General features: G+C 43.6%; 1 protein-coding gene across 3 annotated transcripts in view; it reads left to right on the top strand.

The window, feature by feature from the left end:
* Positions 1–14,363, top strand: part of LOC118372994 (cyclin-dependent kinase 14) — a 284,041-nt gene that overhangs the window by 173,241 nt on the left and 96,437 nt on the right. For 2 of the 3 annotated variants that reach the window (XR_008088001.1, XR_008088002.1), the window contains one exon: positions 5,239–5,384. Coding sequence is in view for 1 of the 3 variants with exons in the window: in XM_052489873.1 (XP_052345833.1) it covers positions 5,239–5,357 (119 nt within the window). In the remaining 2 variants the exon portion in view is untranslated. Of the gene's footprint in view, positions 1–5,238; positions 5,387–14,363 lie in introns of those variants that run through there. The other variant, XM_052489873.1, reaches the window with a different exon arrangement.

Below are 14,363 nucleotides of genomic sequence, written 5' to 3'. Positions count from 1 at the left end.
AGACTCTGATACCTCTTCGTATTATGGACTCTGATATCTCTTAGTATTATGGACTCTGATATCTCGGAGCATTACAGACTCTGATATCTCTTAGTATTATGGACTCTGATATCTCGGAGAATTACAGACTCTGATATCTCTTAGTATTATGGACTCTGATATCTCGGACCATTACAGACTCTGATATCTCTTAGTATTACAGACTCTGATACCTCTTAGTATTATGGACTCTGATATCTCGGAGCATTACAGACTCTGATACCTCTTAGTATTATGGACTCTGATATCTCGGAGCATTACAGACTCTGATACCTCTTAGTATTATGGACTCTGATATCTCGGAGCATTACAGACTCTGATATCTCGGAGCATTACATACTCTGATACCTCTTAGTATTATGGACTCTGATATCTCGGAGCATTACAGACTCTGATACCTCTTAGTATTACAGACTCTGATATCTCTTAGTATTATGGACTCTGATATCTCGGAGCATTACAGACTCTGATACCTCTTAGTATTACAGACTCTGATATCTCTTAGTATTATGGACTCTGATATCTCGGAGCATTACAGACTCTGATACCTCTTGGTATTATGGACTCTGATATCTCGGAGCATTACAGACTCTGATATCTCTTAGTATTATGGACTCTGATATCTCGGAGCATTACAGACTCTGATATCTCGGAGCATTACAGACTCTGATACCTCTTAGTATTACAGACTCTGATATCTCTTAGTATTATGGACTCTGATATCTCGGAGCATTACAGACTCTGATACCTCTTAGTATTATGGACTCTGATATCTCGGAGCATTACAGACTCTGATATCTCTTAGTATTACGGACTCTGATATCTCGGAGCATTACAGACTCTGATATCTCTTAGTATTACGGACTCTGATATCTCTTAGTATTATGGACTCTGATATCTCGGAGCATTACAGACTCTGATATCTCTTAGTATTATGGACTCTGATATCTCTTAGTATTATGGACTCTGATATCTCGGAGCATTACAGACTCTGATACCTCTTCGTATTATGGACTCTGATATCTCTTAGTATTATGGACTCTGATATCTCGGAGCATTACAGACTCTGATATCTCTTAGTATTATGGACTCTGATATCTCGGAGCATTACAGACTCTGATATCTCTTAGTATTATGGACTCTGATATCTCGGACCATTACAGACTCTGATATCTCTTAGTATTATGGACTCTGATATCTCTTAGTATTACAGACTCTGATATCTCGGAGCATTACAGACTCTGATATCTCTTAGTATTATGGACTCTGATATCTCGGAGCATTACAGACTCTGATACCTCTTCGTATTATGGACTCTGATATCTCTTAGTATTATGGACTCTGATATCTCGGAGCATTACAGACTCTGATATCTCTTAGTATTATGGACTCTGATATCTCGGAGAATTACAGACTCTGATATCTCTTAGTATTATGGACTCTGATATCTCGGACCATTACAGACTCTGATATCTCTTAGTATTATGGACTCTGATATCTCTTAGTATTACAGACTCTGATATCTCTTAGTACTATGGACTCTGATATCTCGGAGCATTACAGACTCTGATATATCTTAGTATTACGAGCAAGGGTGGCATTCCAGAGGGACATCAGAGACTGCAACGTTCTCTGCTTCACGGAAACATGGCTCACTGGGAAGACGCTATCCAGGGCGGTGCAGCCAACGGGTTTCTACACGCATCGCGCCGACAGAAACATACATCTCTCTGGTAAGAAGAGTGGCGGGGGCGTATGCCTCATGACTAACGGGACATGGTGTGATGAAGGAAACATACAGGAACTCAAATCCTTCTGTTCACCTGATTTAGAATTCCTCACAATCAAATGTAGACCGCATTATCTTCCAAGAGAATTCTCTTCGATTATAATCACAGCCGTATATATCCCCCCCCCCCAAGCAGACACATCGATGGCTCTGAACGAACTTTATTTAACTCTTTGCAAACTGGAAACCATTTATCCGGAGGCTGCATTCATTGTAGCTGGGGATTTTAACAAAGCTAATCTGAAAACAAGACTCCCTAAATTTTATCAGCATGTCGATTGCGCTCTAACTTCCGCGACGCATATAAGGCCCTGCCCCGCCCCCCTTTCGGGAAAGCTGACCACGACTCCATTTTGCTGATCCCTGCCTACAGGCAGAAATTAAAACAAGAGGCTCCCACGCTGAGGTCTGTCCAACGCTGGTCAGACCAAGCTGACTCTACACTCCAAGACTGCTTCCATCACGTGGACTGGGACATGTTTCGTATTGCGTCAGATGGAAATATTGACGAATACGCTGATTCGGTGTGCAAGTTCATTAGAACGTGCGTCGAAGATGTCGTTCCCATAGCAACGATAAAAACATTCCCAAACCAGAAACCGTGGATTGATGGCAGCATTCGCGTGAAACTGAAAGCGCGAACCACTGCTTTTAATCAGGGCAAGGTGTCTGGTAACATGTCCGAATATAAACAATGCAGCTATTCCCTCCGCAAGGCTATTAAACAAGCTAAGCGTCAGTACAGAGAAAAGTGGAATCTCAATTCAATGGCTCAGACACAAGAGGCATGTGGCAGGGTCTACAGTCAATCACGGACTACAAGAAGAAACCCAGCCCAGTCACGGACCAGGATGTCTTGCTCCCAGGCAGACTAAATAACTATTTTGCCCGCTTTGAGGACAATACAGTGCCACTGACACGGCCTGCAATGAAAACATGCGGTCTCTCCTTCACTGCAGCCGAGGTGAGTAAGACATTTAAACGTGTTAACCCTCGCAAGGCTGCAGGCCCAGACGGCATCCCCAGCCGCGCCCTCAGAGCATGCGCAGACCAGCTGGCCGGTGTGTTTACGGACATATTCAATCAAGCCCTATACCAGTCTGCTGTTCCCACATGCTTCAAGAGGGCCACCATTGTTCCTGTTCCCAAGAAAGCTAAGGTAACTGAGCTAAACGACTACCGCCCCGTAGCACTCACTTCCGTCATCATGAAGTGCTTTGAGAGACTAGTCAAGGACCATATCACCTCCACCCTACCTGACACCCTAGACCCACTCCAATTTGCTTACCGCCCAAATAGGTCCACAGACGATGCAATCTCAACCACACTGCACACTGCCCTAACCCACCTGGACAAGAGGAATACCTATGTGAGAATGCTGTTCATCGACTACAGCTTGGCATTCAACACCATAGTACCCTCCAAGCTCGTCATCAAGCCCTTGGTCTCGACCCCGCCCTGTGCAACTGGGTACTGGACTTCCTGACGGGCCGCCCCCAGGTGGTGAGGGTAGGCAACAACATCTCCTCCCCGCTGATCCTCAACACGGGGGCCCCACAAGGGTGCGTTCTGAGCCCTCTCCTGTACTCCCTGTTCACCCACGACTGCGTGGCCACGCACGCCTCCAACTCAATCATCAAGTTTGCGGACGACACAACAGTGGTAGGCTTGATTACCAACAACGACGAGACGGCCTACAGCGAGGAGGTGAGGGCCCTCGGAGTGTGGTGTCAGGAAAATAACCTCACACTCAACGTCAACAAAACTAAGGAGATGATTGTGGACTTCAGGAAACAGCAGAGGGAACACCCCCCTATCCACATTGATGGAACAGTAGTGGACAGGGTAGCTAGTTTTAAGTTCCTCGGCATACACATCACAGACAAACTGAATTGGTCCACTCACACTGACAGCGTCGTGAAGAAGGCGCAGCAGCGCCTATTCAACCTCAGGAGGCTGAAGAAATTCGGCTTGTCACCAAAAGCACTCACAAACTTCTACAGATGCACAATCGAGAGCATCCTGGCGGGCTGTATCACCGCCTGGTACGGCAACTGCTCCGCCCTCAACCGTAAGGCTCTCCAGAGGGTAGTGAGGACTGCACAACGCATCACCGGGGGCAAACTACCTGCCCTCCAGGACACCTACACCACCCGTTGTTACAGGAAGGCCATAAAGATCATCAAGGACATCAACCACCCGAACCACTGCCTGTTCACCCCGCTATCATCCAGAAGGCGAGGTCAGTACAGGTGCATCAAAGCTGGGACCGAGAGACTGAAAAACAGCTTCTATCTCAAGGCCATCAGACTGTTAAACAGTCACCACTAACATTGAGTGGCTGCTGCCAACACACTGTCATTGACACTGACCCAACTCCAGCCATTTTAATAATGGGAAATGATGTAAATATATCACTAGCCACTTTAAACAATGCTACCTTATATAATGTTACTTACCCTACATTATTCATCTCATATGCATATGTATATACTGTACTCTACATCATCGACTGCATCCTTATGTAATACATGTATCACTAGCCACTTTAACTATGCCACTTTGTTTACTTTGTCTACACACTCATCTCATATGTATATACTGTACTCGATACCATCTACTGTATGCTGCTCTGTACCATCACTCATTCATATATCCTTATGTACATATTCCTTATCCCCTTACACTGTGTATAAGACAGTAGTTTTGGAATTGTTAGTTAGATTACTTGTTGGTTATCACTGCATTGTCGGAACTAGAAGCACAAGCATTTCGCTACACTCGCATTAACATCTGCTAACCATGTGTATGTGACAAATAAAATTTGATTTGATTTGACTCTGATATCGCTTAGTATTACAGACTCTGATATCTCTTAGTATTACGGCCTCTGATATCTCGGCGCATTACAGACTCTGATATATCTTAGTATTACGGACTCTGATATCTCACAGTGCTACGGACTCTGATATCTCTTAGCATTACAGACTCTGATATCTCTTAGTATTACGGACTCTGATATCTCAGAGTATTACAGACTCTGATATCTCCTCATGGAAAGGAAATAAAGGATGTGAGAGAGAGTGGTGTTTTTATAACTCAGGTTCAGTAATAGTGTGTCCTGCAACTCTCGAATAAGCCTTAAAGAGATAAACTCTCTTCATTTCAGAGTATTTTGACTCAATCTGTCATCCTTTGACTCTAAGAGGAAACTATGAGGTTGGCTTTAATGACTGATAAATCACATTCTCTCACTCTTTCTCCCTTACTCTCTTTTGTCTCTCTCTCTCTCTTTCTCTCTCACTCAACTCTCTCTCTCTCTCTCTCTCTCTCTCTCTCTCTCTCTCTCTCTCTCTCTCTCTCTCTCTCTCTCTCTCTCTCTCTCTCTCTCTCTCTCTCTCCTACCCCAGTGGCTACTATCTTCACGGTACCAAATGTCAAGCTGCAGGTGGAGTCAGGTGACAGTATACAGGTGTGTACCAGGACCAGCTCCAGCCATGCTAAAGGACTGTCCAACAGCAAACACTGACCGGGGCAGACTGCCCCACAGCTAGCCAGGTATGTACACGCACGCACGCACGCACGCACGCACGCACGCACGCACGCACGCACGCACACACACACACACACACACACACACACACACACACACACACACACACACACACACACACACACACACACACACACACACACATATACATTAAATGCTAATAAAATTAAATGCATGCTCTTCAACCGATCACTGCCCACAACCGCCTGCCCGACAAGCATCACTACTCTGGATGATTCTGAATTAGAATATGTGGACAACTATAAATACCTAATTGTCTGGTTAGACTGTAAACTCTCCTTCCAGACTCACATTAAGCATCTCCAATCCAAAATTAAATCTAGAACCTATTTTGCAACAATGCCTCCTTCACTCATGCTGCCAAACATACCCTTGTAAAACTGACTATCCTACCGATCCTTGACTTCGGCGATGTCATTTATAAAATAGCCTCCAACACTCTACTCAGCAAATTGGATGCAGTCTATCACAGTGCCATCTGTTTTGTCACCAAAGCCCCATATACTACCCACCACTGCTCTCATTGGCTGGCCCTTGCTACATATTCGTTGCCTTTGACCCACTGGCTCCAGGTAATCTATAAGTCTTTGCTAGGTATAGCTCCGCCTTATCTCAGCTCACTGGTCACCATAGCAACACCCACCCGTAGCACACGATCCAGCAGGTGTATTTCACTGGTCATCCCCAAAGCCAACACCTCTTTTGGCCGCCTTTCCTTCCAGTTCTCTGCTGCCGTTGACTGGAACGAATTGCAAAAATCACTGAAGTTGGAGACTTATATCTGCCTCACTAACTTTAAGCATCAGCTGTCAGAGCAGCTTACCGATCGCTGCAGCTGTACACAGCGCAACCAATTACCTACCTCATCCCCATATTTGTTTTTTTGCTCTTTTGCACACCAGTATCTCTACTTGCTTTATCTTGGCCAGGTCGCAGTTGTAAATGAGAACTTGTTCTCAACTGGCCAACCTGGTTAAATAAAGGTGAAATAAAAAAGAAATACACATACATATACACTACCATTCAAAAGTTTGGGGTCACTTAGAAATGTCCTTGTTTTTTAAAAGAAAAGCTAATTTTTTGTCCATTAAAATAACATCAAATTGATCAGGAATACAGTGTAGCCATTATTAATGTTGTAAATGACTATTGTAGCTGGAAACGGCTGATTTTTTTAAATGGAATATCTACATAGTCGTACAGGGGACATTATCAGCAACCATCACTCCTGTGATACATTGTGTTAGCTAATCCAAGTTTATCATTTTAAAAGGCTAATTGATCATTAGAAAACCCTTTTGCAATTATGCTAAAACAGCTGAAACCCGTTGTTCTGATTAAAGAGGCAATAAAACCGTATTTTCTTTCGACTAGTTGAGTATCTGGAGCATCTGCATTTGTGGGTTCGATTACAGGCTCAAAATGGCCAGAAACAAAGACCTTTCTTCTGAAACTCGTCAGTCTATTCTTGTTCTGAATAATACATTTCTAAAAAAAACTCAAGATCTCGTATAACGCTGTGTACTACTCCCTTCACAGAACAGAGCAAACTAACTAGAATAGAAAGACGAGTGGGAGACCCCGGTGTACAACTGAGCAAGAGGACAAGTACATTAGAGTGTCTAGTTTGAGAAACAGATGCCTCACAAATCCTCAACTGGCAGCTTCGTTAAATAGTACCCGCAAAACACCCGTCTTAACGTCAACAGTTAAGCGGCCACCCCGGGATGCTGGCCTTCTAGGCAGAGTTCCTCTGTCCAGTGTCTGTGTTCTTTTTCCCATCTTAATCTTTTCTTTTTATTGGCCAGTCTGAGATATGGCTTTTTCTTTGCAACTCTGCCTAGAAGGCCAACATCCCGGAGTCGCCTCTTCGCTGTTGATGTTGAGACTGGTGTTTTGCGAGTACCATACCACCAACAAAAACCAGCTGCCTTCTGATCACTAACAGCCCTCAAAAGATCCTAAAGCTGAAGTGGTCATGATATGGTATAGTAAAGTGTAGCAGGGGATCCTGTGTAATGGCTGGTGGGTTATCTTCAGCTCTGACTGGGGAAGGAGGGGGTCCTGTTCAGCAGAGAGGGGGTTCCCTATTCACCAGGCACATAAAGAGGCTGTATTTGCATGTAATGAGAGATCTGGGGGCCAGACGGAGGGGATAATGATGGTGAAGGGGCCAGGGCCTAACTTAAGCGCCACTCCAGGGCCCCACTCACAGGATTAAACCTGCAGTTACAGACAGACAGGTGCAGGGACAGGTGCATGGGTTTAGGGATGGGGATCCTTCGGTGAAGACTGACTGGAGAGGATGACAACCACACACCTACTCATACGCACACACACATACACACACATAGGGCCATAGGGTACATAAACCAAACACAGTAGTTTTACACACCAAACTGGACTATGTATCTATCTCCTCTCCTCCTCCCTCTATTTCAGACCATTTCATCCCATATCCTCCTACAGTGGATGTGTGCGTGTGAATGTGTGTGTATGTCTGTGCGTGCGTTTGTGCATGCGTTCATGCGTGTGTGTGTGTGTGTAAGAGCTGAGAGTGGAAGTCACCCCACTGGGAGAGCTCTGTCCTCTCAGCTGCAGTATTCTTATTGAAATTATCCTCTTTGTCCCTGCCCTTCCCATTGCCTGACAGACTGACAGAGCCCCAGTGATCGCAGACTAATCCACACGCGCACACACACACAAACACACACACACACACACACAAACACAAACACAAACATGAATGTCTGGTATTCCAGTGAAGATTTCTGAAAGGTGAGAGGAAGAAGAGGAGGAGGAGGAGGAAGAGGAGGAGGGGAGAATGTGGTGTGGAGGATAGAAGAGTCTACGAGGACCTGGGGGAAGTGTTGTATTATTTATAAGAGGTAGTGCAGCCAGACAGACAGACACAGAGAGGCAGACGGGCAGGGTGTATTCTTCCGAGGGGTTAATTCCCAGTAGACAGTCTTTGTGCTGTCTGGATGGCTGCTTTCACACAGCCCACTACCTGTCTGTTATAGAACTGAATCAAGACCAGCGAGACTGACACACCTCAGACTCATAGCTGTCTGTACTATCTTCAGACTAGAGAGAGAGAGCAAGAGACAGAGAGAAGGAGAGAGATAGTGAGGGGAAAAGAGAGGAAGACAAGATGGAGGAAGGTGGGGTGGTGAAGAGGGGGTAACAAGAGTAGAGTCATTGAACACTGGTCACTTGAATAATGTTTACATACTGTTTTACCCACTTCATATGTATATACTGTATTCTAGTCAAGGCTCATCCTATATAACTACTGCTGTACACACCTTTTCTATTCATATACTGTCCATAATGTCTATACACACCATCATATACATATAGATTTATATTCCGGACTCTGACATTGCTCATTCTAATATTTCTATACTTCTTAATTCCTTTATTTACATTTTTGGGATTTGTGTGTGTTGTTTTGTATTGTTAGGTGTTACTGCACTGCAATAACATCTGCAAGATATGTGTACTCGACCAATACAATTTAATTTGATTTAGAAAGAGAGGGAGCAAGCAAAGAAATAGAGACATACTGTACATGATAGGCATGTGTGTTGTTTGAAGGGGGAAGGCAGGAGAGAGAGAGAGAGAGAGAGAGAGAGAGAGAGAGAGAGAGAGAGAGAGAGAGAGAGAGAGAGAGAGAGAGAGAGAGAGAGAGAGAGAGAGAGAGAGAGAGAGAGAGAGAGAGAGAGAGAGAGAGAGAGAGAAGCAGAGGATGAGCGCAAAATAGAAAGAGAGAGAGAGAGGGAGGAAAAAACAGGCCTCACAGGCTGTACATGGACAGTTATAGAAGTGTACTTCAGAGCTATACTGTATGTTTATTCATGAGTGTGCATTATTCAGGGGAATGGCTGATGCAACATTGTACCTTGCCTTTGCAATGGCTCTCTCTGTACCATCAATCCTCACGATGACCATGAAGTTCACTTTGAAGTTATTTTCGACCACCTTTAGGATGACTTCCACTGAGTTTGTACTTCTTGCAATCAGCCTCGCAAACGTCAGTTTCATATTGCACCGTTCCGTTGGCTCAGAGGTAATAGTCTACAGTCAGCTCCTCTCCTCATCTCCTTTCCTCATCTTCTTTCCTGGTGTCACAGAGAATGACTGGTGAAAACAAGCGCTGCATAGGCCTCCACGACGTTGCTTTTAGCTGTGTTTTCACGTCTGTGCAGTAAGAAGATGAGCAGTATCTGATGTAGCAGTACCTGTCAGCAGCCAGCCAGACAGACAGACAGAGAAAGCAGCTCTGGGTCAGAAAGAGGGCACTATGGGCCCTCAGCATCACAATAAGACCCACAAGCGCACTGAAGCTACAGTTGGAAGTTTACATACACTTACATGCGGACCAGACCGGACACGTCATGTGCGCGAGCGTTGCAAAAATAAATTTAGAAATCAATGTTATTCAATTATTGCACCCACACTGCTGCGATGCCAAGGGCTAAAATAGAACTCCTTTCTATTTCTGCCGCAGATCGCGCTGAAAGTCCTGCCTCTCCCATCTCCTCATTGGTTTATAGAAGCAGGTACCCACGTGCCATCTCCTCACTGGTTATACCCACGTATAAGACAATGGTGGTTATACTATGAACGTTTAGATGCCGATCACCATATAAGTTCAAAGATGAAAAGGCCTGGAAGGAGGAGAGATGACTAGAAACGATTCGGTTGGCCGTTTTATGTGTGGATTAATTGTTGGAGTATAGGACCTTGTGCATTTCAGGTAAAATAACAACTCAATGTTTATTTCCCAGGACAAATTAGCTAGCAACAGCAAGCTAGCTAAATAGGAAAAATTAGCTCGCAAGTGCAAGTTAATTAGATAAATTGCCATACATGTTTAATGCTTTTCGACCTGTCCCCAAATTAATGGAATTGGTTCAGAGTTTGTTTTGATATTTTAACCTGCGTGTCGTGATTGCGTTTGGGGCAAAATAAATGTATGCACGATAGCACACGCGTGCAGCCGGTTTGGGTTCCGTGTTAGGTTGGAGTCATTGAAACTCATTTTTCAACCACCCCACAAATGTCTTGTTTACAAACTATAGTTTTGTGAAGTCGGTTAGGACATCTACTTTGTGCATGACACAAGTCATTTTTCCAACAATTGTTTACAGACAGATTATTTAACTTATTATTCACTGTATCACAATTCCAGTGGGTCAGAAGTTTACATACACTAAGTTGACTGTTCCTTTAAACAGCTTGGAAAATTCCAGAAAATGATGTCATGGCTTTAGAAGCTTCTGATAGGCTAATTGACATCATTTGAGTCAATTGGAGGTGTACCTGTGGATGTATTTCAAGTCCTACCTCCAAACTCTGTGCCTCTGCTTGACATCATGGGAAAATCAAAAGAAATCAGACAAGACCTCAGACAACAAATTGTAGACTTCCACAAGTCTGGTTCATCCTTGGGAGCAATTTCCAAACACCTGAAGGTACCACGTTCATCTGTACAAACAATAGTACGCAAGTATAAACACCATGGGACCACACAGCCGTCATACTGCTCAGGAAGGAGACTGTCTCCTAGAGATCAACGTACTTTGGTGCGAAAAGTGCAAATCAATCCCAGAACAACAGCAAAGGACCTTGTGAAGATGCTGGAGAAAACAGTTACAAAAGTATCTATATCCACAGTAAAACGAGTCCTATATCGACGTAACTTGAAAGGCCGCTCAGCAAGGAAGAAGCCACCGCTCCAAAATCGGCATAAAAAAGCCAGACTACGGTTTGCAACTGCACATGGGGACAAAGATCGTAGTTTTTTGAGAAATATCCTCTGGTCTGATGAAACAAAAATAGAACTGTTTGGCCATAATGACCATCGTTATGTTTGGAGGAAAAAGGGGGAAGCTTGCAAGATGAAGAACACCATCTCAACCTTGAAGCACGGGGGTGGCAGCATCATGTTGTGGGGGTGCTTTGCTGCAGGAGGGACTGGTGCACTTCACAAAATAGATTGCATCATGAGGATAGAAAATTATTTGGACATATTGAAGCAACATCTCAAGACATCAGTCAGGAAGTTAAAGCTTGGTCGTAAAATGGGTCTTCCAAATGAACAATGACCCCAAGCATACTCCCAAAGTTGTGGCAAAATGGCTTAAAGAAAACAAGGTCAGGGTATTGGAGTGGCCATCACAAAGCCCTGACCTCAATCCCATAGAAAATGTGTGGGCAGAACTGAAAACGTGTGTGCGAGCAAGGAGACCTACAAACCTGACTCAACAGTTACAACAGCTCGGTCAGGAGGAATGGGCCAAAATTCACCCAACTTATTGTGGGAAGCTTGTGGAAGGCTACCTGAAACGTTTGACTGAAGTTAAACAATTTAAAGGCAATGCTACCAAATACTAAACGAGTGTATGTAAACTTCTGACCCACTGGAAATTTGATGAAAGAAATAAAAGCTGAAATACATAATTCTCTCAACTATTATTATGACATTTCACATCCTTAAAATAAAGTGGTGATCCTAATTTACCTAAAACAGGGACTTATTACTCAGATTAAATGTCAGGAATTGTGAAAAACTGGGTTTAAATGTATTTGGCTAAGGTGAATGTAAACTTCTGACTTCAACTGTATACTGTCTGTCCTTTCGGTCCACTATGTAGAGCAGCCAGGCAGCTGTTTATGTGGCTCTCACACACATTCAGCCACACACACTCACACAGACACACACACCACGTTTAGCCATGCCGGCTCAGTGGCCACCTGCCTGAGGGACTCCATACCTCAGCATTGTGTTACTTGAGTCTTTGCATATGCCATACACAACCACACACACACACACATACCAGTGCACAGATTTCACGCACCAGAGCACACCTCTTCCAGCAGTTTGTCATGAATGTTTTGACTTCCTGTCCGATATCCTTTATTAAATTACTTTTTTCCCCGTTTTTTATTATTTCTTTCCAAAAAACACAAGGATGGGGTGACATTAAAGTATTAGAACATGAAGGACAAGCAATACAGCATCAAGACACTATCAAACATGTACCAGTCCCATCCTTATGTGTGAGGGTGCGTGTGCATGAGAGAGATATAAGATACAATGCCTTGCGAAAGTATTCGGCCCCCTTGAACTTTGCGACCTTTTGCCAAATTTCAGGCTTCAAACATAAAGATATAAAACTGTATTTTTTTGTGAAGAATCAACAACAAGTGGGACACAATCATGAAGTGGAACGACATTTATTGGATATTTCAAACTTTTTTAACAAATCAAAAACTGAAAAATTAGGCGTGCAAAATTATTCAGCCCCCTTAAGTTAATACTTTGTAGCGCCACCTTTTGCTGCGATTACAGCTGTAAGTCGCTTGGGGTATGTCTCTATCAGTTTTGCACATCGAGAGACTGAACTTTTTCCCATTCCTCCTTGCAAAACAGCTCGAGCTCAGTGAGGTTGGATGGAGAGCATTTGTGAACAGCAGTTTTCAGTTCTTTCCACAGATTCTCGATTGGATTCAGGTCTGGACTTTGACTTGGCCATTCTAACACCTGGATATGTTTATTTTTGAACCATTCCATTGTAGATTTTGTTTTATGTTTTGGATCATTGTCTTGTTGGAAGACAAATCTCCGTCCCAGTCTCAGGTCTTTTGCAGACTCCATCAGGTTTTCTTCCAGAATGGTCCTGTATTTGGCTCCATCCATCTTCCCATCAATTTTAACTATCTTCCCTGTCCCTGCTGAAGAAAAGCAGGCCCAAACCATGATGCTGCCACCACCATGTTTGACAGTGGGGATGGTGTGTTCAGGGTGATGGGCTGTGTTGCTTTTACGCCAAACATAACGTTTTGCATTGTTGCCAAAAAGTTCAATTTTGGTTTCATCTGACCAGAGCACCTTCTTCCACATGTTTGGTGTGTCTCCCAGGTGGCTTGTGGAAAACTTTAAACAACACTTTTTATGGATATCTTTAAGAAATGGCTTTCTTCTTGCCACTCTTCCATAAAGGCCAGATTTGTGCAATATACGACTGATTGTTGTCCTATGGACAGAGTCTCCCACCTCAGCTGTAGATCTCTGCAGTTCATCCAGAGTGATCATGGGCCTCTTGGCTGCATCTCTGATCAGTCTTCTCCTTGTATGAGCTGAAAGTTTAGAGGGACGGCCAGGTCTTGGTAGATTTGCAGTGGTCTGATACTCCTTCCATTTCAATATTATCGCTTGCACAGTGCTCCTTGGGATGTTTAAAGCATGGGAAATAGTTTTGTATCCAAATCTGGCTTTAAACTTCTTCACAACAGTATCTCGGACCTGCCTGGTGTGTTCCTTGTTCTTCATGATGCTCTCTGCGCTTTTAACGGACCTCTGAGACTATCACAGTGCAGGTGCATTTATACGGAGACTTGATTACACACAGGTGGATTGTATTTATCATCATTAGTCATTTAGGTCAACATTAGATCATTCAGAGATCCTCACTGAACTTCTGGAGAGAGTTTGCTGCACTGAAAGTAAAGGGTCTGAATAATTTTGAACGCCTAATTTTTCAGTTTTTGATTTGTTAAAAAAGTTTGAAATATCCAATAAATGTCGTTGCACTTCATGATTGTGTCCCACTTGTTGTTGATTCTTCACAAAAAAAATACAGTTTTATATCTTTATGTTTGAAGCCTGAAATGTGGCAAAAGGTCGCAAAGTTCAAGGGGGCCTTTCGCAAGACACTGTATATGTCATAGTTTCCTTTTTCATGATCCTATATCCTTTAACCAGCGTCGACATGTTTCAACACCATCAACTAGATACAACAGTAAAGCTCTGTACTTTAGTGTAGCATTTAGCATTTTCTATGCCATTTCAATTGTCAAAGACTCCAGTAACCCTAGTCATAAACTACGGCAAGCGGTACTGGAGCACCAAGTCTAGGTCGAAACGGCTCCTTGACAGCTTCTACCCCCTAG

The sequence above is a fragment of the Oncorhynchus keta genome, chromosome 31, assembly GCF_023373465.1.
Source record: "Oncorhynchus keta strain PuntledgeMale-10-30-2019 chromosome 31, Oket_V2, whole genome shotgun sequence".
In the NCBI taxonomy this organism is placed as follows: domain Eukaryota; kingdom Metazoa; phylum Chordata; class Actinopteri; order Salmoniformes; family Salmonidae; genus Oncorhynchus; species Oncorhynchus keta.
Note: the sequence above shows the minus strand (reverse complement) of the source record. Positions and strands in the feature narration are given on the sequence as shown.